The following is a 26289-nucleotide window of genomic DNA, read 5'->3' as shown; positions in this document are numbered from 1 at the left end:
CATGGTGACAAAATCGGCTATTCATGATGAGTCCCTGCTTGTTTCTTAAACCGGTTTTAGATCTGCTCATCCAAATTCGGCCTACAATTAATTTAGATACTTTTTTTGTAAATACATAACTTTGTTTTTACGTAAACCTGATTGTCTCCTCTTACTGTGCCACTCTCAGAGCCGGCCTGTGCTTTCCAGAACTCCAGCATGTTTTATAAGACTCTTTGGGACAGAAAACAAGCCTGCTTCAAACTGCAGGAATCATGGGAAGTGTATGATTCAGCATTATTCGAGCTTGACCCATAACAGGAACAATCCTTTAAAAGGGCAATGTGTTGGATTAGATCAGTCGAGCAACAGTTAATCCTCCAATTAAGCCCTTCCCAGTGGACACATTTCACCCCTCTGCCCCAGGGGGAGAGGGAGTGTAGCAGAGGTATTTTCTGCATTAGGGGTTGAGAATTTACACGTACACACACCCCACACTGAAAGGAGGGTAGCCAACTGAAATGAGTCATAACACGTGCATTATGTTTCATGTTTTAATGCAGCGCACCGCCCAAGTTCCCACAAAGTTGCATATCTCTACTCGCCTGATTTGACCTCCTTTTATTCTGTGTGGTTTCCAGTCGCTTAGTCAGCATGTTGCCACTATGACCACCAGGTTGTAATTACCTTGTTTGGATGTCATGTAAAAGTCTCATAAAGTAAACATCTGGATTAAATTAAAATGTGTAAAATGCAGCAGAGTCTGTGTTCCAGTTTTAAGGTTTAGAGGCCTCTCTTTCTTCTTCTGGTGTCCCTTTCTAGTCCTCCTTTTACACCACAGGGTGTTGTAATTGCAGCACACACGTTCATCAAACTGTGTTTTCATTTGTCAATGTAGTGGGATGAGTCTTGCTGTCTCAGCTGGTTTCCAGATGAGCCTCTTTTTCATCCACGTGTAGCTCATACGGCTGTCTGACATCTCTTGGTAAAGAGTGGCGGCTCATTTAACTCCACTGAAAGACTATAGTGCAGGAACTATCCAGCCTATCCAGTCGCACTTTGGCACCTGACTAGTAAGAGATATGTGCGCCCAGCTGTAATCATTACAGGTGAGTACGTAACGCCCTCTTGCGTTCAGTTGTGGCAACTGCGCAGACTCGCGCATTGGTATGAAAACTACAGCAGGAATAATGCCGTGCGTAAAAGCACACAATAGACCCCCTTTTTCTGTACCTAACTGACCGTGAGACCTGCTCACTCGGCTGGAGGCATAAAGGGTGAGTGCACGACGACCTCTTGCGTTCAGTTCTGCCCACTGCAAACAGTCACTCACTGATTTGAAAGATGGTGCTGCAGGATTAATGGTCAAAATGAGTCTATCCTGACACACTGGCACCTGGATTGAGAAGGAGACTTTTTCACCCAGCTGGAAGCATTACAGATGAGTAAGGGCGCCCTCTTGCGATCAGTTGTGCGCACTACAACTAAACTTAGTGAGACTGTTATGATGCATTCGCGCCTCCTGGAACTTCTCCATTCTGGCTATTGCGCGCGTTTTCTTCTACAATTCGCATCTGCACAGCCCTCTTTAAACGTAATCCCACTTTCTGCTGTCTTTGCATGGGCCACAAGGTGCGTCACCATCAAATATACCTGTAATGTAAATCCACCTCGCAGCTCAGGTCACCTGCATGCGGGCAGAAACACCTGCTGGAGGACGCACCACTTCACACAGCACTTTTTATGTTAATGACCCGTCCGAGCACGTCCCACCCCCACTTACCACAATAGAAGCACAAATAAGTGAGTCAGTATCGGCAAACATCTCGATCACTGGGTCTCAAATTTGTACTGAGCTTCTCTTATTTTCCTATCGGATTATGACCTGGAGACTGGTGGTCCTGTGGGGGCTGTGCGTCCTTCTTCTGCTGGGTGCTGAAGGCAGCAGCTACGAGGGGAGGACGGTGACTTTCCATCGGACTCAGCAGGATGAGAGCCAGGGCGAAGCGCGCGCACGCCCCAGGAGGGACACAAGCACCAGCTCCTCAGGCACCCCCAGGCCTTCTCACGGTCCCCCCTTCACATCCTGCCGGACCCCTCTCACCCCGGCTGAGCACGAGGTTCTGGATGACAACACGCATGAGGTGAGGTGTGTTCAAGTGCTTGTTCTGAGGTGGGAAGGGTTTGGTGATGTCCACCAGAGACGTCATTTAAGCTTTAGAATCTTCCAGAAATGATCTTTATTAGACTTTAAAAATACATTTCTGAACATATAAACTTTTATTATGAGATGATTATTTCTTGCTTTATCTTCTTTTTGCATTATTTAAGAAAGGTTAAAAGAAGAAGCGACACTTTAACAGAGACTAATTGGATTATAAAACCCAAAATTAGCATGATTATTATATTTAGCCAACTGATGATCTAGTTATCTGCCTCATGTACCCCATTTGGTCAAGAAGTTTTTGGCCATCACCAAAAAAATTGAGGCGAAGCTGTCACATGTGTGAGTTTGTCTTCTCTCTTCCTCCCAGACAGGGTTTAACGGCGATGACGGCTCCTACGTCATTCTCACATGGGTGGGCGATGGAACAGGAGTGAGTATCTCAGTCCGACTAGACAAAAGGTCAAAAAATATCCCGTGTCGAAATTTCAACCGCATTGCTGCTCTCGTATAGGTCGTCCTGGTGCTGTCAACATTCAGCGCTCCAATAGACACGTTCCTAGAAGGAGGCTCCTCTCGAGTTTATCGAAGGTGAGTTTAAGCATCTTGTTTAGATCATCCCAACCTCAAACATGCCGTAGAACTTCTTTCCTCCTCTCTCTTCAGCACCGATTATGGAAAATCCTTCCATGACATTTCCGACCGGATCAACAACACATTCATCAGGGAGGAGTTTGGGGTCAGCGTTGGACCGGGCAGCTCTGTAAGTTGTCTGTGAAGGGAGAGAGCAGAGTGGGGGATCTTTGTTGCTTGTTCCTTCTGTGTGTGATGTTGTGGCCTCACAGTAGTGTGAAGACTCTGCTTTTCTCTATTTTGAAGCCCTCGTGAAAATACACCCAAAGAAATCCGTCTACACGCAGCAATTTGAAATAAAAAACAGCATCTTCTCCATCCAAAAATAATTATAATCTCTTTTTTTTTCCATCTTCAGGTGATTCTGACAGCAGACATTCCCGTCGTGGACCACCGAGGCGGCATCATCTTCACCTCCACGGACGCCGGCGCGACCTTCAAGTTCATCCAACTGCCCTTCCACCTGGTTCAGCCAGTCACGTACCACTTCCTCAACCCGGACTACCTCGTGGCCCTCAGCATCGACGTGAGTCGCACTCTGTCCTCTTTTTTCTTTTCATTTTGACGGTAATGCCTGTTTTCCTCGCTCTGTTTCGTATCCTGGGCTAAAACCCTGCAGCATTATTCCCACACACGCCGAGCACACACCTTAAAGTAAAGGTAAACATCTCCTCTGACTTCGCAGGGCGGTCTGTGGCTCTCTCTGGACTTTGGCGCCAAGTGGACAAAAGTTCACGATGGAGTGCATTCTTTCTCATGGTGAGCATCAACAGGAAACTGAACCAAATCAGAGTGTGGCTAACACAAAGCACATGTTGTGTGAAAGTGCTTTGCATGAGAAGAATGGCAGACTTTGGAATCAGTTTATATTGAAATTGTGACATATTTTTACCTTCCTCTTTCCATCAGGGGCGCTGGCATTAATTTGTTCTTCAGCTACAGTCGAACAGAAGCAGGTAAGAAGCTGGAAGAAATGCAGCTTATCCTGTTGGAGCCTATCCTAGCTGTCATTGGGCGAGAGGTGGGGTACATCCTGGACTGGTCGCCAGCCAATCACAGGGCAGTTTAGATCAGTATCGACACATGAAAATAAATGAAAAATGTAGCTTTTAGCCGCTCGTTTTCAGAAGAAGCATGTCGAACTTTTGAAGCAAGGAATGGTCTGTATTCTTCTTAGCTTAACAACAATTTCATGCCCAAGTTCACATAGTTGTCCAGTTGATTTTCTCCTTTGTGCATGTACATTTCTATAACAGCTAATCAAAACTGAGTTAGAGGGTCAGGACTGATTCTAGGACGGAATCATCGGCTTCCTTTCCTCGGCTTTCCTGTCATTTCTCAAAATACGCTCAAAAATAAGTGGTTGTAAAAAACGCTTTATTGAATTAAGTAGAGGTAAATCTTTAAAAAGAGTTTTTAGTGTCTTGTGTGTTTTGTTTTTGTGGCCATAGTCGAAGCAGAAGAGCGTGGAGATCTAGTGCTGAAGAGGACGACAGACCTCGGGAAGACCTTCACCATAATCCACGAGGACATCTTCAGTTTCGGCTACATCGGAGCTTTTCTCTTCTTCTCTGTCATGGAAGATCCGGTGAGACGGATGAACGCAAAGCTTCCTCTTCGCACACATTTAAGTGTCCAGATATCTATCTGCTCGTCATGTTGACACGGTGATGCTTTTGATTTTGCTCCCAGAGATCCCCGCGTGTCATGTACTTCTCATCAGACCAGGGTGACACCTTCAGCAGAGCGCTGCTGCCTTCGGCCTCCACTGAGCAGGTGAGGAACACAGTCAGGACTGGCTCAGACAGAATAATAGAAGAAGAGAATCAGATGTTGTAAGAGCCATAAAGTGATGTTGATTATCTTTTGTTTCATTGCGCTGCTTTTATGGTTTAATCCCTTCCTGTCATTGGCACCTGGGTGTGGTTTCACCTTTGTTTACCTGTTAAGTCGGGTGGTGGGTGTTCAGACAAAGAGGGGGTTAGGCTCAGACATTTCACGCTATGTTACATTAAGCTTTTTATATTAGAATTCAGTTCAGCCTTCAGTTTAATAAAAACTCGCCTGGACATTTGGATTGTGTTTTTTTTGTTTGGACGCGTCACAGCCTCGAGCCCACTTAGCCTCATAGCTGCACTTCACATCACGGTCACTGCAAGACATATAAAGAGACAGAAATAGTCAAACTAAGCAAACTGCAAAAGCCAAAAATTATAATAAAAAATTACCAATAAAAACATGAAACATACATTATATAATAAGTTCAAAATGTATGTTTTTAAAATGAAGACTGCTGTACAGAGTTGGCGCCAAATAGCGATATTTTAAATAAAAAGCGCTCTAACAGATCTCGCTGACTATTTGAGTCACCGTTTTTAGGGGCATTTTGTATTCTTCAGTTAATCAGATATCGTGATGTATTATTATATGATTGTCTTGCAATATATCAATTATCGCACAATCGCTGTATCGGGATATTTATCGTTATCGTAGGCCACGTATCGCATATCGTATCGTGGGTTACCCTGTGATTCCCACCTCTAATAATGATATTATTAATGATAATAATAAAAGCATGTTCTTGTTGTGAATGGAGTCAGATGTGAAGACTTTTAGGAGGTTCAAAACTTCTTGTGAATTACAAAGTTGGGCTTTATTTTTGTAATTTTGTCCATCGTTTCTATTCGTCTTGAAAACAGAAATTTTAGTCTTTTAATTGGTTGGTGAGTGACATTGTTGAGTTTACATGTTATTTTAAAATGGCTAAGCTTGGATAGAAAACTTGAAGTAAAGTAAATAAAAAAACAGAGTATCAAGAGCTAAGCAAGATTTTAATGAGAAATTAAACGGCGCTTAATCTTTGATCAGACCGTACCAGACTTCATTCAAAATTCTGCCAATTTAAGACTTTTATTACGCAACCTCTTGTGCAGCTGCTTCTGTTATTATTGGAGCTCTTAAGCTTCTTTTGACAGGTTTAGTATTAGCACTCGTCTTGAAATATTACATTCCTAAAGGAAATATGTATTGTAGCGTTGCGGGTTAGCTAGACGGATGGAGGAAGAACGAGGAAGACGCGATGTGCGTTGCTAGCTCAACGGCTAACCCGAGGTTGAGGTGTCCCCGGAAAAAACAAACAGGTTGGCTAACTATTTTTCTCGCTAAGCTCTCGCTGGCTTAACATGCGTCCCAGACTCCTGCTTAAAAGTAGCTTAATAACAATAACTCCCTTCTCAGCCAATAACCCACTACGGTGGACACCTTGCAACAGCACAACTGCAAAACAACAGTAACATAAACATCAACGTATACCCAGCGTTGCACTAGATATAAATACATTCATATCTTTTTTTTTTACATGAGTCTTTCACACTTCAAGTAAAACCTGTGTTTGGGAAATTCCTTCAGTTACACAAACAGTCACACAAATGCTTTTGTGGCTGAAGATTAAAGAAGTAAAAGTCAAAACATGGCTGGTAACAGTTATTTTTTCCACACCAGCTCATCTGTTGAAACACCCCCGCACTCACATTTACACTTACACGTACACACCCACTGTATCTTGTTGACAGCACAAACACGCGCTCTCTCTCACGGCGATTAGACGAGGATTATGTCAAAGATTAAATTAGTCATCACAAAGTTGTTTTTCATTTGCAATCCCAGATTTTCTCGCCCACACGTCCCCCCCCCCCTCTCTCGGTTTGTGTGTGTGTTTGCAGTTTTACTCCATCCTCGACGGAGATGAAGAAATGCTCTTCATGCACGTGGACAACCCCGGAGGTAACACCTTTAAAACATGCCTGACACATATTCACACACAGACCCATGTTGTTAAGAAAGCATGGCAGAATTTACAGCTCTCTCAGCCCCTTTTGTTGTAATGGAAAAGCTTAACCGCGGAGGCCCGACTGGTTTCACAAGTTCTTGGTGCTGACAAATCATTCCATCAAACTGAGTGTTTGCGCATGCAAATCCAGCTTTGTTCCCCTCTCTCTCTCCCTCCCCCTCGTCTCGTTTCTTTCTCCTTCTCTTCACTTTCTTCTCACATTATTATTATTATATTTCTGTCCCTCGTTAGTTAGCTGATGGGACTTTTGCACTTGTGAGATAAATAGGGGAGATATGGGGTAAAGGGGCTTTATCTTTTGTTGGCTGGAGGGGAGGGAGATTTAGTTTACACTGCAAAAGCTGACAAACATATCTGAGGATCAGGGTGTAACAAAAGCACACACACACACACACACAAAACATTAACCCTGTCCATCATCTAGCCTTGGCAAACTTGCCCTTCATGGCTTTAGCTGACACATGTGTGAGCTTCACACAGCTTAAATATGATTGATGGTAACGTGTTGGTATTGTGGTGATGCTGAAAGGTGTGTGTCAGCGTGACTCAAGTTTTTCCCAGGTGCGGATTCTCTTTGAAAGTGATGCACGTGAGCTTTACAAAGTCGGTTTGTTTTTGATTTTAAAAAAAAATCAGCTTGATTCCGAATAAAACTTTAGATTTGACTCTGGCATTTGATATAAAGACAGGTAGATAAAGAACAATACTTCCTGTTTGCACCAGGAAGTGGTTGCTTGGTAATATCAATATTAATTTAGTATCGATGATAAAATATGCTACAAGAACTACTAGAATGTTCCTATCAGATTACAAAATATGCTACTTACTCCTGGTTAAATTTGACCCTTGACATTAGAAGAGTAATAATGTTTATAGTCTCCCCACAGACACCTTCTTCGGGACCATGTACACGTCAGATGACCGAGGCATCCTTTTCTCCAAATCACTGGAGCGCCACCTGTTTGACGGTCACAGGAAGAGCGACTTCACCAACATCACCTCACTGAGAGGAGTCTACCTCACCAACAAGCTAGACGAGGGTAAGATTTCAAGCTGCGTGTCCTGGGTTGAATTTTAACAGTAGTAGATAAGTTCTGTTGCAGCCTAACCAAGGTTCATAAAGCTGAGCTACAAGCTAATCTATTAGCCCCGCCTCCCAATTTCCTGTCCGATCAGCTCTGAAAATGTTGAGTTAATATTCTTTCTTCTATTTGTAAAAGAAACATCCATTGAATTGATCCGCTAACATGTATGGTGTGTGTATCCAAAGTCACATAGAGCCTTAAAGCTGTTACGCTGACATGTTCCTTTATTGTGATGATCATGGACATTGTAGTTTATATCAAGTTAAAAGCACACGGCATGTTCTGCTGCCATAAAAACCAGCTAAGGCACCAAATATGAATTATTCCACCGCTGAAAATAGTCCCCAACAGATGCAATTGTTCTTTCTGTTTGAGTCGCGTTTGCTAAAACCTACAGCATCCAACTATTTGAGGAAATTGCTGCCTAATCTTTAACCATTAAATACGTAAACAAAGGCACATTTTCTATGATGATATATAATCTAATCAACAGGTCATTACTCGATTAATCTAAAAAAGGTGTTTTTCTCGCAGATGGACGTATCAGATCCGTCATTTCCTTCAACAGAGGAGGATCGTGGCGACAGCTGAACAAACCGGACAATGTGGAATGTGGAAAGCAAGTCAAGAATGTATGTTATGTCCAGAAAGATTTACATCCTTACATTACATTGTTTAAGTTATTCAGTGTTACTGAAGCACCATGTTTGTTTTTCATCAGTGCAACCTTCACATACATGGAGAACACAGTCGCAACAACCGCATCGTCCCCATGCTGGCTCTGTCCGAGCCCACTGCTATCGGTCTGGTGATCGCCCATGGTAACTGTCGGCCACCTTTTATTCCCTCGTCCTAAATCTAATGTAATCATGATTACAAGATTATTTAAGTGATCTCCTCTTATCTCCAGGTACAGTGGGCGACTCTCTGTCTTCATCGCAGCACCCAGATGTGTTTGTGTCCTCAGACGGAGGTTACAACTGGAGAGGGACACTGAGGGGGACGCACCACTACAGCATACTGGACTCTGGGGGTCTAATAGTGGCTGTGGAGGCCCAACGTGAAGGACAAGTCAAGACTATAAAGTACTGAGCAGACATTTTACTTACAGAAACAATGGAGGTTAAACTTTCTTTGCTCCGAATGACACCAGACGTTTGTTCTCATGTCTCGTCACAAGGTTCTCCACAGACGAGGGCCAGTGCTGGAAGTCTTACAACTTCACCGAGCAGCCGTTCTTCTTCGCCGGCTTGGCGTCAGAGCCAGGGACAAAGGCGATGAACGTCAGCGTGTGGGGGTTCAGACCAGAGGAAGACGGCCAGCCCATGTGGGTGGCTGTCACCATTGATTTCCAGAGCCTCATTACAAGAGAGTGTGAGTCAAGATGCTTCGATGCTCCTGTTCTTCCACACCTTGTCTTGTTTCTAGTGCTGATTATTCGTCCTCTTATTCACAGGCAATGACCAGGACTATGAGGAGTGGTTGGCTCATTCTACAGATGAAAAGGACTTGGAGAGAAACGGTTGCGTGCTGGGAGCCAAAGAGACGTACAGGAGGCTGAAGAAACAATCTGTGTGCAGGAACGGGAAAGGCTTTGTGGTGAGCAAGAAGCAAAGCCCGTGCCAGTGCACCAGAGAAGATTACTTATGGTACGTCAATTTGTATGACATGTGTCAAGGATTATAAAGGAAGCCTTGAGGATAGTCTAACCTAACCACAAACATCTGTCCTTTTCAACAGCGACTACGGCTACTATCGTCATGTCAACACCTCAGACTGTGTGAGACAATCCAGCGCTCCAAATAAAACCCTGGAGCTCTGTCTGAACGGAGAGGAGGATGAGCTTCTCACAGCAGGGTAATAATAGTTACACCATTAATAAAATCAAAGAGACACACCCCCTGTACAAATCCAAACACTCATAACTGTGTTTCTAGGTATCGTAAGGTCCCGAGTGACAGGTGTGAGGGGGGATTCTCTCCTCAGCTAGCAATGCAGACGGTCATCAGACCCTGCGGCGTTAAACCCAGCGCCGGTCCACCTGCCAGGTCCTCGTCTCCTGTCACACACTTTGACACACCGGTCGGTATTTCTGCTTTAATAATGTACGTTTCTGTATCTTCAGAAGTTCAAGTTTTAAGGAATGTTGCTTTATTTTGAAGCGCGAGCGGCTGGTGTTGATCCTGGTGTGTGCAGGAGCAGGGTTGATAGTCCTGGTAGCTATCGTTTCCGCCGTCCTGGCTGTCAAGAGGGTTGTCTACAGAAACAGGTTAGCAAGACTCATGTACACTTGAAACCAATACACCATATTCACACACAAGGCGGCCAATTTCCTCCAACGTCAGGCTCAAGGTGGAAGGCTCAAATGCTGTAATAATGTCGTACTGCTGTATCCCATGATATAAGAGGTATACATGTAGAGAATCCAGATGAATGAGCAACAAAATGTTAGCTTTTTCATTGCTTTTCAACAAATGAGCTAACCTTATGTTATCTAGAAAGCAATTTCCTAGCTAACATTACATTAGCTAAGCTAAAAAGCTAGAAGTTAGCTACAAATTTACCCCTATCCAACTGTAATAATACCAAATGGTAATATAAGCTAACAGCCACTTCCTGGCTAACAGTAATAGCTTAAAATCCAGAGGGAAGTCTGGCCATGATTAAAAACCCTTTAGCTACTGTTACAGCTGTTAAAATTAGCTGTCATCTAACGAAAGCTAACAGGTTATCAAATATGTTGTTTCTTTTGTTTCTTTCCCTCCAAATGTTCCCTCACATGTCTTTTCAGTTGCTTAATAATCTGGAAGCGATGACAGTGTCACAATTTATCAGACACCTTTATTTCATACCACTTTCAACTTAAAACACAGCGGTACGCCAGCATGGCAGCTTTTGAGCTTCCTACCCTGATCATGACGTCAGAGGAAAATGGCTGCTGTGTGAATATCATCAGTAGTAGCTGATGATTGTGGTTTTTACCTCACCCTATACAGGACGCCAGCGTATCGTTTCTCCAACCTCCAGCTTCAGGATGATGAAAACAGCATCACAGCAGATCTTCAAAGCGCCACCAGCAGCAACGGCACCGCCTGCCAACAGGACTCAGATGATGTAAGAGTTATTTAGCACTGTTCCTTTTTTTTGTATTATAATGAATTTACAAAATCTTTCAAATGGTTTGATTTTGTCATGTGCATTGTCCTATTATTTCCTTTCCTTTGACAGGATCTTCTTGAATGACGGATAATACAATTTCATGGATTTAATAATCCTTCACAGTTGAAACCAGCTGTGCTGAAAAAGACTTGATGGACTTACCCCTGATATCTACATGGGAGCTGCCTTCATGACGATTTTAATGACATACATGAAATGTCTTTATTTATTGACCTTACTTCATTTCATGGCTTTACTTTGCTAACTCTTTTATTTGTACAGTATGTTTTATTTTAATTTTAGACTGTGTTGTACCACTTTTTTACTTTCTGTTCAATGTGATAACAAAACAAACCTGAAAATGTGCGTTTCTTCTTAAACAGCAAAATGACCATATTATTGTATTGTTTCTATTGTGTATGTTATAGTTGAAGACAAGCCTCAAACCGTTTAAATGCGCAATAAACTTTCAAATAAAGCATCTCTCCATCACAAGACTGGTGGCGCTATAACGTGTCGCATCTGTGTCGAATGGAACAGAGAAGAAGAAAAAGGAGGAAGTTGGTGACGAACACAAAGATAATATATTAACGTGATGTCTTACTCAGAAAAAAAATGCATCTACTCGATTTGCTTTACCTACTGTACTTACATTTTGTCAATAATTTGGTAAATTTAAGATACTTAATAGCCTACAAACTAAAAAACTAATACAATCCTACAAAATCAATTTAATAAAGGTGAAATAACCCCTAAAAAAACTTTTTTTTCAATGAGTGAGACAAAATTAGATGTATTATTTAAAGTAAAGATTAGATTTCGTAAACCTATTTTTTATAACTAACTTGTTAAATCTGACCAGTCTCACAGAAAAAAAATTAAGCCGTGTGTTGAATTTGCATTTTTTAACATACTATCATACTCTTTGTCGTTTCGTCTCAGCCTGCTATTTCGTCTCAGTTTTTTTCTACAGAGTGGAGCCTCTTACCTTTTAATTCCCCGCTGACCAGCTCAACTGTCAACACAGGAATCACTTGTACCAATTTATGATATCATAAACCACGCCAGGTTTGGTGGTTGCTGTGGCAATAGAACAGGTAAGTGAGGTGTGGAAGTGCGTCCACAATTTACCTTCAAAGTTGCCTTAAAAAGAATATTACTACCAATTAATTTGCGCCTGAATTTTCGGTGTCAGTTAGCGAATATGGACAGAGACAAGGAAGTCACAACGTAACGTCAGCTTTAAGGCTAGAGTTAATGCTAGTTAGCTTTTCAAAATGTAGCCTCCAAGCTATACATTAACTTGTATAATCAACATTCGCAAAGTATGTGTATCATAACGACATACAGGCTAGTAATAACAGTTTTAGTTACTATAAAGATGTGTTAATTTAACATGTTTGCAATGAAACGTCAGCGAACAAAAACTGGCTAGCTGTTGTAGACCCCCCCTCTTTACCTTTCTGGGACCGCTGGGACTCAGATTAATATTTCAAACTGAGAAAATCATTGTGTTTTATCTCCACAGGTTGAAAGCTGTGCAAAAAATAGCTGGGGGTTCGCTAAGATGGTCAGGGCTGGCGGTAAGTGTATTCTCCACAATCTATACGTTTCAAGTTTAATGCTGCGTTCAGGTGCTTCTCGGTTGGCCCCATTTAAGGAACTTCCAACTTCGATGTGTTCAGGAGCTTTGAAAAACATTGACGAATATAAAGAAGATATACTTCATCTTATTGTTCGGAATTAAAGTGGGAAATAATGACTCATTTCTGTTTATCTGTTTTACCTGTCTCTCAGGTATTTTGAAGTTGGCAGTGCTCATCTTTGCATTCCTCCTCGCTGTTCTTCTGGCTTTTCAACTCTTTGAGATTAACTTGGATTTTAAACTGAGCAGTGTCATCTGTGAGTATAAGTGGCGGAAACTAAATTCATCATACAGCTTGAGATATGTCCCCGAGCAGGAAATGTGAGAGTTTCAGTTGTAGGAGAAACATCACGCTTAATGTATTTGTAAAGCTAATTATTATTTTGCAATATAGATAGAAGGTCTTGCCTTTTTGTGTCCTGTAGGTTGTTGTCAAAGAAAGAAAACCAAACATGTAATTCTGTTAACAATCCAGCACTGCTCATTATCAGCTTGCACGATGTTTTGTTTGAAAAACTCCTAAATATATTTATATAAATTTTGCTTTCCAGCGGGATCGATGCAAGGGAATGAAGGCCGTAAGTATTCCTAATTTATTATTGTTGCAGTTTTGGTTTTGGTTTTCTAAATTACTGATCTATTTAAACACATTTTCCTCCTTTTCTTTAAAAATATCTCAAACCAGTCAACAGAATGAGAATGGTAATCCTAGCCTAAGTCGTAAAGTGTTGTGTTTATCTAGATGATAGAAAGGCGCATTGTATTTAGATTCCTGTGGGACCGCTGCTATTTGTTCAGACTCAGAGATATTGTCCTACCTGACTCTTGGTGTCTAAAATGAGTTTTCTATTCACAGCAACAAAACCAATCAGGTACAAATGTGGGCTGTCGAAGGCTTGTCCTGTTGGACACTTTGCCTTCAAAATAGTAAGTGGAGCAGCCAGTGTGGTGGGGCCCAAAGTCTGCCTGGAGGACAAACTGTGAGTGAAATAAAATTTAAATCATTTAGAGACACAGATGCATGTGAGAGTTTTAATAAACCTTATTGGAGTCACAGTCAAATATTGCATGTTTAACTGTCTACACTGCCCTGTAATTTCAACATGTTTTCTGTCTGTGGTTTATTTACACAGTCATTAAGATCATAAGTGGTCATTAGTGGGGGGTTTTATTACTGGTTAAATATCTTAACTGAAGCTATTGAAGTTACAAGTAGATGTAGAATCACTTGTAAACAGAACACTTAAGTCTATATTCTTTGAGCTGCAGTGAGCAGTCGCCTTTAATTTTATAATCATTCTGTGGCTGCCTTGTGTGGTATAAACGTGGTGACTGTAGAGCTGAAAGTCATTAATCAAGGGCAATATGTCAAACAAAAAGTCTCAAGAATGGTCATGTACTTATTTTCTCTGTAAAAAGACATTTAAGGTGTCTGGTTTTTAACTGCTGGTCAGAAAAAAACAGGACGTTTTAAATTATTAGAGCTTAAAGCTCCTGTGAGGAACATTTGGTTTGTGTTGATTTTGGCGCCCCCTGTGGACAAAGGGGTACCTCTTCTCTCTTTGCAGATTTTGTCCTGTACATGCTTAAGTGGTGGTTTTTAACTAAAAATCTTATCCTGCTTTCTTTAACACTCATATTGTATTTTTGTTATTGAAAGTGTAAACACAGGCATCGTGCCAGCAGTTTCAGGCGTTAAAAATAACTACCGTAAAATCCAGAATATAAGACACAGTCTGATTTTGGAGGTATCCCAGCGGCAAGAAGGTTTTCTATAGCTATTTATTAATAAAAAAATTAATATACAAGTTATTTCAACACTATTTCAATTTATTTTCATTCAAAACGCACACAAATTACAGCCTACCATCTGTTTTCAAAAGCGGTGCTTTAGCTAGCGGTAGCTGGCAGCCTACAGTAACGTTGATTGTTGTGAGGGTGGCGGTTGCAATGGCGTTCATGACGGTGCATGTCCGTGACGCAACAATCAAGTTAGCTTAAAACAGCGAGGAAAACACAAAACAGCACTGCCAGCGTATTGTAAATAGGAGACGTTGTAGCGGCTTGGACACGGAAACGGTTAAATGCAAGGGTGTGATGTCACCACTTAACAACCGTCAACTTTAGCTAGATTATAGCGCCAACGTCTGGGGAAAATACCGTAACGCAATAAAATACCTCTCTCTGCATTTTATACTGGTATATTGGTCGCACCGGTATATAGGATGTCTAGAGCATAGGCAAACTTCATATTACTATCTGTGTTTAATTGTAATGTAATCTAGTATCTCTTTATACACCAGCCTTCAATAATGTCTAAATGTTTATGTGTCGAAAGGAACTTTTCTTTGAACGTGTGATAATCTGTGCTACAATTCATATTCCCCTTTCCCGTTTGTTTTAGACTTATGAGTGGAGTGAAGAACAACGTGGGCAGAGGAATCAACATCGCCCTGGTTAACGGTAACTTCACCACACCTTAAAGCTTATTTGCTCATCAAATAAAACCACTGCTGAGAGAAATATGATACTTCCATGTAAACATGTGCCTGATTGAATCACTTCATATAAAAACACGTCGGTGTCAAAGAGAAAATATTTAATTCCGAGTCAATAAAATGTTTTATTTAAGGTCGTCTTAAATGGTCTCTTTGTCCCCCACAGGCAGAACAGGGGATCTTATCAAGACAGACTTTTTTGACATGTGGGGAGGAGGTGAGCACGTGTCAGAAACTTTTTGGTTGCACATTTTTAAACACATATTCTTCGTGTTAACTCTGTGTCATATTCTGCAGATGTTGCCCCCATGATTAAATTCCTGAAGGAAATTGATGACGGGACAGTCGTGATGATTGCCTCATACGATGATCCCGCAACAAAGTACAGTAACTCTTTGTTTTTTTTCACACGCTGATTTTACCGTCATGTTATCTCTAATATTTGCTGTGTTGCGGCTTTTCTGTTCTGTAGACTCAACGATGAAGCCAGGAAGCTGATTACCGACCTTGGCAGCACTGTTATCACTAATTTGGGCTTCCGGGATAACTGGATCTTTGTGGGAGGGAAAGGCATCAAGACCAAGAGTCCATTTGAGCAGGTAACACGACCGACAAATCCCATGTTTACGTCTACTCGCTTAAACTCAGCTTTAGACATTTCTGCTGAAAGATAAGTGACTTTCGTTTCCCAGCATAATTAACATCCAACACCAACATCATGGTGGGTTCAGACAAAGGAACTGTGTGTTTTCCAGGTTCTATAGAAACTGCTGCCTGCTTAGGCATATGTAGTCTGTATTTATAGATTCTGTAGAAAAATGCAGCATGGGACTGGATTTTGGTATCTGTGTTCTTGTCTCTGTTTGTAGTGCGTGTGTAGATCGAGTGTCGACCATTCATGTATCAGCAGGCTTTGGTTTCATGCAGGACAAACAGTCCCGGCGCTTTTTGCCTTTATTTGATAGGAGAGCTGAAGACGGACAGGAAATGTGTGGAGGACAGAGTGGGGGTTGACATGCACTAAATGATCGGCAGACCAGGAGTCAAACATGCAATCAGTGCTTCGAAGACTGTAGCCTGCATTCAAATGCAGCTAACGATCTCTTCTTAGGCGTCGTATTTCAACTCCAACTCTGCTAATTGGACTGTAAACACTGCAGTGCACGTCTTTATTGCTAACCGTGGCTACATCAAGGGCCCTGAAAAGTTTGCCATTGTTCCCAGAGGCTATATAGTTAATAGTCAAGTGTGGATACGTGTCATATGTTATGAGAGCTTGTGTCTTATTGGATCTGTAAACAACATCAGGGATTAAAAGAAGGATCAAAAGGTGTCATGTAATTTGGTCCTAGCAGGCAGAAAACAGGTCTGTGATAAACATCTGATATTGATGGGAGCGTCTTGTTTAAGGTGCCAAACTGTGACGCCAGTCACCAGAACAAACTTCAGTGATGCCAAGTATGCCAAGAGTATTTGTCAAGTATCCATCTGTGGGACTTTATGTTTACTCACCTCACTCCAGGTTTTCATACAAAAATGTGCTAAGTGCTGCACATCGCCAAATTAACTCAGACAGAACTTAAGAAGAAATGACAACAATAGTTACTTTTTTGCAAGCCACAATAATGACAATAATAGGACAATAACATGTTGGAAATCAATAAATTAAACTCAATACAAACAACATAAGGTAACCGATAAACACTGTAGCGTCAGACGAACGTGTGTGACACGTAAGCGTTACCGCAGCATCTATTTTGCGCTCTACACCGGCTGCACTACAGCAAAGATGAGTCTCAAAGTTAGCAGATGGTAGTTGTGATTCCTGGCCATAAATAGGAGCGGCAGTGACACCAAAAAGTCTGCCGGAAACAATCGAAGAAGACAACTTTTCAACCGACTTGTAGACTTATTCCTTAATTGTGCATACACTCTGTTTTCATGTAGGATGTAGAAGTCAAATGAGAATGAATTAGTAGGATTAGTAAAAACGGATGTTTTAAATGAATCTTGCCTGCTCATGTAGCTGATCAATAACTTCAATAGGAAACTGGAATCGAAGTTGAAGAGATCACAGCGTGTAACATGGATCCCTTGGTTGTGGGTATGTGTTTACATAGCAGTCAACGGCTTTCTGCTTCACTGATGCGCAGCAGCGAGGAAAAATAGACTTGACGCGTAAAAAGAACGTAGCGGCAGAGAAATACTCACGTGTTGCGCCCGCCTCCCGCGCAGCGTACGCGGCTGCTGGAGATTGCAGCATTAAATAACATTGGGGCGCTTCTGTCCTGGCACACGTGTCAAAAATACACATCAAATATGTTGCCTGTGAAGATTCCAGACACTGTAATATCTAGAGGCAGTGAGTTCCTCAGTGTACAGGTGTGGTACTACTATAGGACACATAAGGAACATTAAAAAGAAAGCAGAAGAGGACTTTAGTGACAAATGCTGGTTTTGCTTTTGTGAACCAAAAATGTACTAGAGCAAAAAGACACCAACAAGAACGCCTAAGCACAGGTGTGAGCTTTCTTCACTACTACTTCCTGAGAGTGATGTCATCATGTGAGCTTATCAGAACACTCAACAGCCCATCCCTGCTCATGTCTCTTATTAATCATTCCTTTCTTTTGGCCCTCCATATGTATGTCACGCCCATGGTCTGATCAGAGTTATAAAGACAATGCAGACTATAAGGCTTCATATTAAACACAATGTGTCTGTGTTTTGTCTCCGCAGCATATAAAGAACAGCGCAGACACCAACAAGTTCGAGGGATGGCCCGAGGTGTTGGAGATGGAAGGCTGCGTGCCCAAGAGGCATGACTGATCTGACAGCCCCGTTCTTCTTCGTCTTTGTCCTCCTGACATTCCCGTCCTTGTGAGACTTTGTAGCGCTTCTTCAGGCTGAGAAAAGTCAGCGTGCAGCCCTCACCCGAAAGCCTTTTTATTCAGATTTACCTACGAGAAAAACTCTGCAGAAGAAAAGAGGAGCTGTGAAATATAACATGAAGCTCTGACGTTATTGTGTTGCTTTTTTAACGGGGCTTGTTATTGGAATAAGTAGATAGTGCACTGATTAAAAGGGACTTATCTTTGATTATCGCCATGCTATCACACTTTCTCTCAGACGTAGCTGTGGTAGTGTTGCATTATTGCACTATTATTGATGGAAGTGGCTGTCACTGCCCAGGCAAACATTTCCGTCAGCTATCCCTGCCTTAATCTCATTAACCTGTTCATGTTTTCTTAAGATGTTGTGAATCCTTGTGTTCCCCTCAGAGCTGTTTATTTTGAGAAAATTATTATTAACAGGTTTTGAATTTATGCATATTTTCATGATATTATAACCAAAAGTACCAAATTCACTGTGAAATTTGTAAATACTTGTTTAGAGGAGGGTTGAGATTAATAAAGACCCTAATTTAATTGTGATAATATAATTTCTTAAAATAAATAAAATTGTTAGTCATGTGTGTGTGTGGATTAAAATTGTTGTTAAATCTACTGTGAAGTATTAAGTATTTATTGTACTAATGAGCATGTGCATAAACAGTACAGTAGAGCTCATAGTTGAACTGTTGCAGCTGTGAACATTCAGTTTCAACACTGGTATGAATTATTAACATGTCATTCCCCATTTTAAAACCACCCTCAAGGACTTTTCCTTGTTCACCGCAGCAACTGTAGTTCATACGGTTGACTGAATAGAAACTTTGCAAACACTGTACTGTTACTCAATCTTCAGTTATCAGATACTGAGACTTCCTGTTATTTGTGTTACAGCACAACCTTTAAAAGCAGAAATAACTTTCCACTTAAGGAAGAATTATGTAACAGAGCAAAGCTAACCTTATCTGATAACAAAACCCCCCCACTAATTTGTATTTGCCTAAACAGTGAAAGAAGAAAACTTGTGTAAAAACATCAAAAAATACAGTTAATCTTCAATACGCAGCATTTTAGAGCGGTTAGTTCCACCTGCTTATAGCTATAACATGCTGCTAATCAGCCTAATTAAGCACACCTGTGCAGCTGTGCTTATAATGAGACTAATTTACCGCAGTATTGACCTCTTTCCTTCTTCATTTCTCAGTACTTTTCCATAATGTCTGGCGTTGAAAGAGCTAGTTTAAGTCATTTGTAACATTTTGTGTACAGATTAAACAAGATTAAGTATGTTTAAATCAAGAATCAATTCAGACAATTTAATGCATCCAACTTCAAGTGATGCTGCTCTGTTTTATCCATATTATGTGCAACCTATGGCAACCACTTCGGCGATGCGCGAGGCAGCTATAACCGTCATCGTAATTTTTGCTAATTCACGACTGACTCCTAACGTTAACGTCACTACCACTAATTACAACATTTTAAGCTTGCTAAATTTCAACACGCTGACACTGAACGATGGCAGTAGCGTGCTGGAAATGTGCATACTGGGCGGGCGCTATGCAGATTCTGGAATTTTTAATGAGGGAAAAGGAGATTTTTACAAGGTCATTAAACGTATTTAGTAGAACATATCAGACACAATTCATCATGGACTTGACAGACATGACAGGAGCGGGTTTTAAATTACTGAGTTACAATTAAAGCCACTTTAGATTCGCATTTAGTTACCAACCGTTGTCTCATAACTCCCTGTTATTTCCTTGAACACGTTACCCTCTCGGTGTTTATCTCCTTAATTTAATACTTACTTTATTTTGCTGTAATATTGTGCTATAATAACGGTAACATTTGCTGTTTCAAGAGTTACAGTCTTCAAGTTGGCAGGCAGAGGGCGCCATTGCCTCATTTAAATCAACCCGTGGTTTGTTTTACAGTATGTACAGTATCTGTCTATGTCGAGTTGTGCTTAGGTTATGCAGTATATTTAATGCTATGACTCGTTTTTATTAAAGTCTATTTACATACTCAGCAACATAACAACCTGCGAGTGCTCTGCAGGAGATTTTATTAGCAGTATTTATACATCTCATGTGGTTAAAATCAACCTTTTTAGAATAGGAATTTGGTCTAGGCCTGTTTGTGTCATTTTCACTGGCATTTGCTGCCACATAAAAGGATAAACTAGCACTAAACTCACACAATGTTATCTGTAGTTTTTCCTTACATTTAAAGTATATTGATTCCTAAGTCCATTTATCTGCACAGTTATGTAAAACAGCCTCCCTTACATGTACTTTCACTATCATTTGTGCATTTCTAGTCACTCACTCACTTATTTATGTCTACATACACACTCAGTGGAGCTTGTATGTTGCACATCACTCCTCTCAAGGTTTATCCCCTTGCCAGCAGAATGACCTTCTGAGTTCCCATCAACAAAGCTCTTCCTTATTCCTCGTAAATGAGAAACCGTCGTGGTGCTCCCCCTCTGATCTCATGTGAGCTCCATGCACGACATCCCTCTGACATTTCGTATCCCCATGTGTGTTTATGTAAGGGTCTGTGTTTGCAGCTGTCCCGGCCTATATATTGTTTGTGCCTCACATAATACATTCATGCATGTGGGCCTTGCATTTGAAGATGTTATTGTTTGTCTGCGTGCAGTTGCAGCGCGCTCGTGATGCATTTAAAAGTGTGTGTTCGTGTAGGCTGAACCTCCTCTGAGCTGCCGTGTTTCTGCGCTGAGCGATGAGGTGTGGGAGTGAACCGTCTCCAACTCGCCTTATATAAGACACGCTATACGATGCATTATGTATGAACATAGAATATCTCCCATCTCTTAAACCTCTGATGATGAGACATGGGAGACGTGGGAGCCTGAGGGTGAAGCTGTATAAACACAGGAGGACTATAAGGATAACTTGCTCTCACGAAACAGCAAAGGGGGGTCATTTTATATTTTATTAATTTTTTTGTCTTGAAGTTTGTTCCTCTGCCTTTCTGCCTGATTCCCAAAATAAATCTGCCGGCTAAACAAAGGTACTCGCCTCTCAATGAACCTCTTAAGAGCTCGACTTTCTCATTCTCTGCGCGACCTTTGACCCCTAACCTCTGCCCTCTCTCCCCCCGGACTCTCAAGCTTCTGTTTGCATCAAAACAAGCTTCAAAACTAATTTACTTACCAGGAGCCTTTTGAAGAAAAGTGCATTTCCTGTCAATTTTGTCACCCCACTTATGTGATTAAAACACACCTATATCCTTATAATTACATAGTGGTGTCTGTACAACAAACACTATTACCCCCACATACCAAATTACACACACAAACACACATTTACATCCAACACCTGCTTCTATCTCCTCTCCTGTTCTTTACCGTCAACCACAAACTTAAAAAACCCAAAAAGGCCCCTTGCCTTTTCCTGCACCCTTTTGTACTTAGAAACAACATTCATCATGACCACTGGTGGCCAAAGCTTACATTACACACACTCTGTTCTCCTACATGAGTGTTTATGCAGTACAACTGCTGATCAGTGGTGGCAGCACCGAGCACAATGCACCTTCCACACTCCTCTCTTTCATCAAATCTTGCAGGCTCTTACACTGTATTGTTGCATCTACTTGAAACCTTAATAAACAGCCTGCAGCAAATAACCCCTGTGATGTCATCAGGGTTATCTGCATGGACTATGTATGTGTAACAAAAAGCCTGTGTAACCAGCTGATGATGGTGGTGTTTGAAAGATGTGGGTATTAACAAGGCAAGAAGGGTCTAACAAAGGCTTTTATCAAGATGCATTATGGGATTAGTAGGATATTTGAAAGTGGGATAATTTTGCTTCTTACACTTGTTTTTTTTAATTCTCCAACTTTATAAAAGCAAAGGTTATGTTGCACTTTAAGAATAATGCTTTCCCTCCAAGGAGTTTGCATTTTCAACGTCTTTTCTGTGCATACCTTTTTATGAAAACTCTCTGGAATAGGGCTACTGCTTTTCTGACATACATACAGTTATTTGTGAAGTCCCGTATTGTCTGTGGAGCTGTGTCCCCTCCCCTAATCTGTCTCTTATCTGATACTGAACCCCAGGCAGAGCCCGGCCCTCTTGTTTACGCCCGGCTCTTCACATTAACCCCTGACTCCCTCCAGCATTTCCCACAAGTGTTTCTTTCAGGTTCCTAAACCCCCATGTTTAAGTCAAGTAAAGTCACATTTGATCTTATAGCATTATATCATGATTCACAAATTTGCCATAAGGTGCTTAACACTTATGACACTCTGTATGGGATACCAGCACCATTAATTACATCTATATGTAGCTCTGGGTTGATAGTTAACAGTGGCTGGCAGTGTAAATTCAAAGTTAATAGTATGAATGCATTTGTGAGCCTTGTTAAAGATGAGCACACATGCTAACTAAACAATGAATGAAGCTATGCTAAAGCTATCAGTAGCAGACCCACTATCAAGCCTGTGGCTTAAGCTAGCTGGAGTGCCTATGACTTTTATGGTCGTTAGCATGCTAATTTGTTAGCCGTGGTGGCTTCTACATGTCAACAGCAATGTTTTTTGGCTTTGTGAGAAACATTCTCACAACTTAGCCAATTGAGCACCTAGCATGTCGTGTACATGAATTCCAACGTTGTGTCCTTGAGCTAACCAGCTTCGTGTCAAGTTAGCAAGAGTTAGCAAGATTGCATTAGCCGTGGGTGAGATGAGGCCAAGCTAGCAGGCAGAGCTAAGCTAAGCTAACAGGGCAGCAACAGATCAAGGCCACTCCTGAATGCTAAGATCTTTTCGAAGACTAAAAAGTTTAATATCATATGAGCACAGAGAGAATAACAGAGTAAATGTATAGACAAGGGGAGATAAAGAAGAGTGAATTATTAAAACTAAAATAGAGGGGGTAAAGTAAAAACAGCAAATATCCTTGTAAATAAACAATGACGCTATGCAAAAGCTATCAGTAGCAGACATACTATCAAGCCTGTTGCTAAATCTAGCTGGAGTACCTGTGACTTCTAAGGTTGTTAGCGTGATCAATTGTTATCACAACTTAGCCACTTGAACACCTAGCATATCGTGTACATGACTTATAACATTGTTACCAGGAGCCAATGAGTTACGTTTGAAGGCAGCAAAATTAGCAATATAAAGTTAGCCATGGGTGAGTTGAGGCCAAGCTAGCAGGCAGAGCAAAGCTAACAGGGCAGCAACAGAGGCCACTCCTGAATGCTAAGATCTTATGAAAGACTAAGACGTAATATTATAAAGATTATATGATATGAGCACAGATAGAGTAACTTTATGGACAAGGGAAGATAAAGAAGAGGAAGTATCCTTCTAACAAAAATTACAATCTGGTTCACGGGAAGCAGCGTCACATCGTCAGAACAAAGGTGCAAAAACCCTCCCCCCCTAAATCTCAGAAATGACCTCGCTGCCCTTGCTTTCCGCCCCACCTAAAATCCTTTAATTGCCTCTTTAACGCACACACACATACACACACACACACATGCACACACAAACAGATCCAGACAGCTGTGTTTACACTCCGTGGGTCTGTGGGAACTTCCTGCTGACCTCAGCACAGACACAAAAACACCACGCAGGACGCAGACGCTAAACTGGATCGATAGCTGATCATATGGATCTTTTCACACAATGTGTATATTTATGAATGGACGCACACATTGTATGTCTTAAATGTGTCTTGTGGGCACTTTCTTTGTTCTGTCATGACAATAGATGGGTTGTTTTTCCTCATCGACTTGCATATCCGACCAGGACTTTTTTCAGGGAAAACGTAATCAACTTTTTACACTACGACATGCTAGCACTAAAACAGCACTGACCTTTTCACGCTCACTAATGGCTGACACGGCTCATACACAAACACACACACATGGTCCATGTTGGCCGTGTCTGTAAAACAAAGGTCTCATTCACAGTCGTCATTCTGACTTTCTGCTGCCTGTAGCTCTGTGTCGGGAAGTTGAGGTGGATCAGATCACTGCTGGTGGAAAATAGACACATCCTGGTTTTGACACGCTTCCAACTGGAACAGCGGGAAGTATAGACCAGGGAGAGAGCTACTTCTGCAGTACACAATAACAGCTGTATATTGTTCATTCAAGTATAGACGCTTTCAAGCTGAACAATACTGTGACAACAATATGAATAAACCACATGTGGAAGCTGATTTTCGACTTAATGTTTCGAGCAGTGCTCAAGAAATGAGGTTGCGATGTTCAGCCAGAGGAATTTAATCAAATAAAACTTTTCATGACATGTATTTCCCATCCAATAAACAGATTTGTATGTGCAGATTCTGCCACAAAAATAGTCATTTGTCTTACTTTATTAAATACACATTAGGAGTTTGTCTTTTAATGCCTTAAATAGACTTTTTTTTTCTCTTTTCAATCATAATTGCAAACAGCAGCTCGTCTTTACAGATCAAAACAATAGAAACACTATCATATGAATGGTCTTAAATAAAGTATATCCTTTATTATATTTATATACACCAATAAGTGTACATACATAATATATTTTTTTTTATTAGCGACTTTAAAAGTATGTCAGTATTCTGCTGAATCCTCTGCGGTTTTTCCTCACCTTTCCCTTACTAAGTCCTCCTAGCCTCTGATTGGCTTATTCAGCCTCATGTGATTAGGAATGAGGAAGTGTTTTTCCCCTCTTTTTTTAACACAAGGAAATTAACAAACCAACACAGGGGTTATGCATACAGGAATGAGAGAGAGAGAATTTAGACACAATGGTGGAAGTGGGGAGAAAAATGAAGTGCTGTTTCTTCTCAGCAAGAGTGATCCAACCCCCACCCTCATGTTTCAGGTGTATCACACTTCTAAAAATAGTGTTCAGCGGGGTGTTTTATTTAAAATATTCCAGGTACAAAGCCTATGTTTGAACAAAGGAGGTGATTTCTTCCTTTTGTATTTTCATACCTACGTCATCTACTCAGGTTTGTGTACACTGAGCTGGAAAACTGTCTGGAAAACTTCTGTGTACGTGACCACCAGCTCCTCTTCATTCATTATGCAACAGAGCGTCTACAGTCCAGACAACACTCTCCTCTACTTTCCCTGATTGAGCACTTTCACTCTGTAAGCTGTGAATCCTTCCCACAGTGATGCACATTGCTTCAGGGCATCGGTGCACTTCAGATTCCATTTACTATCTTGTTTGCGTCACCAGTATGAAGTGTGCTAAAATACTTTTATTTTGGCGGTTTGTTCTACAGAATGTACAGAAAATCAGGTGATTGTCATGGAACCACAACCATACTAGCTGCTGTTGAGAAAGCCGCAAGCACACAATGTTTTTTTCCAGTGCAGCGTTTTCCCATAAATACAACCACCTCATAAATTTCACTGCATCAATTTGCATCCTGCGTGCCCCCCCCCTTGCTGCACGACACACACTTCAGCACAGCGTACCATAAAAACTGATGCAGAACTATAAACAGCAACACTCTGAGCCGCTTGAATGTCATTCCTATGAGTTCATGTCATCATAATGTAGATGTGTTCGGAGCCAACAAATGCTTTTCTCTTGCACAACAGCAAGGCAGACTGTAACCTTTATAGAGCCCTGTGGATGAGGTGTTGATTTAAGATTTGAAAGTCAAGGTTTTATTCATTTTTTTCCTTAAACATTTATATTTATTATTTATATTCAATTTAACAATTTATAACAGACTCAGACTATTATTTTTATGTATATTGTTTTAATATAAAAAGTATTTATGAAGAAAATCTATCTGACTTATATCTTGTATTTATTTATTGTATATATTGTATTTACGTGACGACGTTCCAGTGACGTAAACGCTGATGACCGTTAACAGTTGCTGCTTGTTGTATGATTTGATAGTTGTTCAATATTTACTGGCATGAATAAAACAGTGACATTATGGCCTAATTGTTATCATTGCGCGTCTCATTGACTGTGGGATAGCATAAACAGACGTTACTCTTGCAGTTAGGTGTTCCTACAAGTTTGTAACCGATTCTGTGAAGTACAAAAAGTAAGTTCTAATAAGCTAATTATGCACCGCGCTAGTTTTATTATCGATAAGGAACAAGGGAGAGTGGATGAAGTCATTTTCGGCTATGAGGATGCTAACATGGAGACATTTTGTTGCCACAGCTGAAGGATAAAAAGGTCTACAAGGAGGACAATAAAGATGAGGACTGCCTGAACGAGCTGCATCATACTGTAAGTGACCGTCGTGAGATGAAATTAAGCTAGTTCTGTCGTGTACAGTACTGTGTGCCTCGGGCTAACGTTAGCTAGACCTACAACTAGCTGGCGGCTGCTAGCTAGCAGGAGTTCTGCCGTTTCCATAGCAAC

General features: G+C 41.1%; 2 protein-coding genes across 2 annotated transcripts; both read left to right on the top strand.

The window, feature by feature from the left end:
• Window positions 1-1859: 1859 nt before the first annotated feature.
• On the top strand, window positions 1860-11343 carry LOC138599818 (sortilin). The gene is made up of 21 exons (XM_069671574.1): window positions 1860-2123; window positions 2514-2576; window positions 2658-2734; window positions 2810-2906; window positions 3135-3302; window positions 3462-3535; window positions 3686-3732; window positions 4228-4364; window positions 4469-4552; window positions 6499-6559; window positions 7514-7666; window positions 8246-8343; window positions 8433-8532; window positions 8622-8796; window positions 8892-9085; window positions 9168-9360; window positions 9452-9568; window positions 9649-9793; window positions 9874-9980; window positions 10708-10825; window positions 10940-11343. The coding sequence occupies exons 1-21, from the start codon at window positions 1860-1862 to the stop codon at window positions 10952-10954; spliced, it is 2487 nt and encodes an 828-aa protein (XP_069527675.1). The 3' UTR covers window positions 10955-11343.
• A 536-nt stretch (window positions 11344-11879) lies between these two features.
• On the top strand, window positions 11880-18486 carry fam3c (FAM3 metabolism regulating signaling molecule C). Its single transcript, XM_069671161.1, has 10 exons — window positions 11880-11967; window positions 12399-12453; window positions 12668-12772; window positions 13067-13093; window positions 13372-13495; window positions 14920-14978; window positions 15180-15230; window positions 15311-15395; window positions 15486-15612; window positions 17753-18486. The coding sequence occupies exons 2-10, from the start codon at window positions 12438-12440 to the stop codon at window positions 17840-17842; spliced, it is 684 nt and encodes a 227-aa protein (XP_069527262.1). The 5' UTR covers window positions 11880-11967; window positions 12399-12437; the 3' UTR covers window positions 17843-18486.
• Window positions 18487-26289: the final 7803 nt, after the last annotated feature.

The sequence above is a fragment of the Semicossyphus pulcher genome, unplaced genomic scaffold, assembly GCF_022749685.1.
Source record: "Semicossyphus pulcher isolate SPU_LCO1_2020_fin unplaced genomic scaffold, fSemPul1.0.p SCAF_20, whole genome shotgun sequence".
Classification (NCBI taxonomy): domain Eukaryota; kingdom Metazoa; phylum Chordata; class Actinopteri; order Labriformes; family Labridae; genus Semicossyphus; species Semicossyphus pulcher.
Note: the sequence above shows the minus strand (reverse complement) of the source record. Positions and strands in the feature narration are given on the sequence as shown.

Excerpts from the sequence above, each read along its gene's own strand:
- LOC138599818 (XM_069671574.1), top strand. The coding sequence starts at position 1,860 with ATGACCTGGAGACTGGTGGTCCTGTGGGGGCTGTGCGTCCTTCTTCTG. Across the intron at positions 2,577-2,657 it reads GGGTGGGCGATGGAACAGGA|GTCGTCCTGGTGCTGTCAAC; the intron begins GTGAGTATCTCA and ends GCTCTCGTATAG. Across the intron at positions 9,361-9,451 it reads ACCAGAGAAGATTACTTATG|CGACTACGGCTACTATCGTC; the intron begins GTACGTCAATTT and ends CCTTTTCAACAG.
- fam3c (XM_069671161.1), top strand. Across the intron at positions 12,773-13,066 it reads TAAACTGAGCAGTGTCATCT|CGGGATCGATGCAAGGGAAT; the intron begins GTGAGTATAAGT and ends TTTGCTTTCCAG. Across the intron at positions 13,094-13,371 it reads GATGCAAGGGAATGAAGGCC|CAACAAAACCAATCAGGTAC; the intron begins GTAAGTATTCCT and ends TTCTATTCACAG.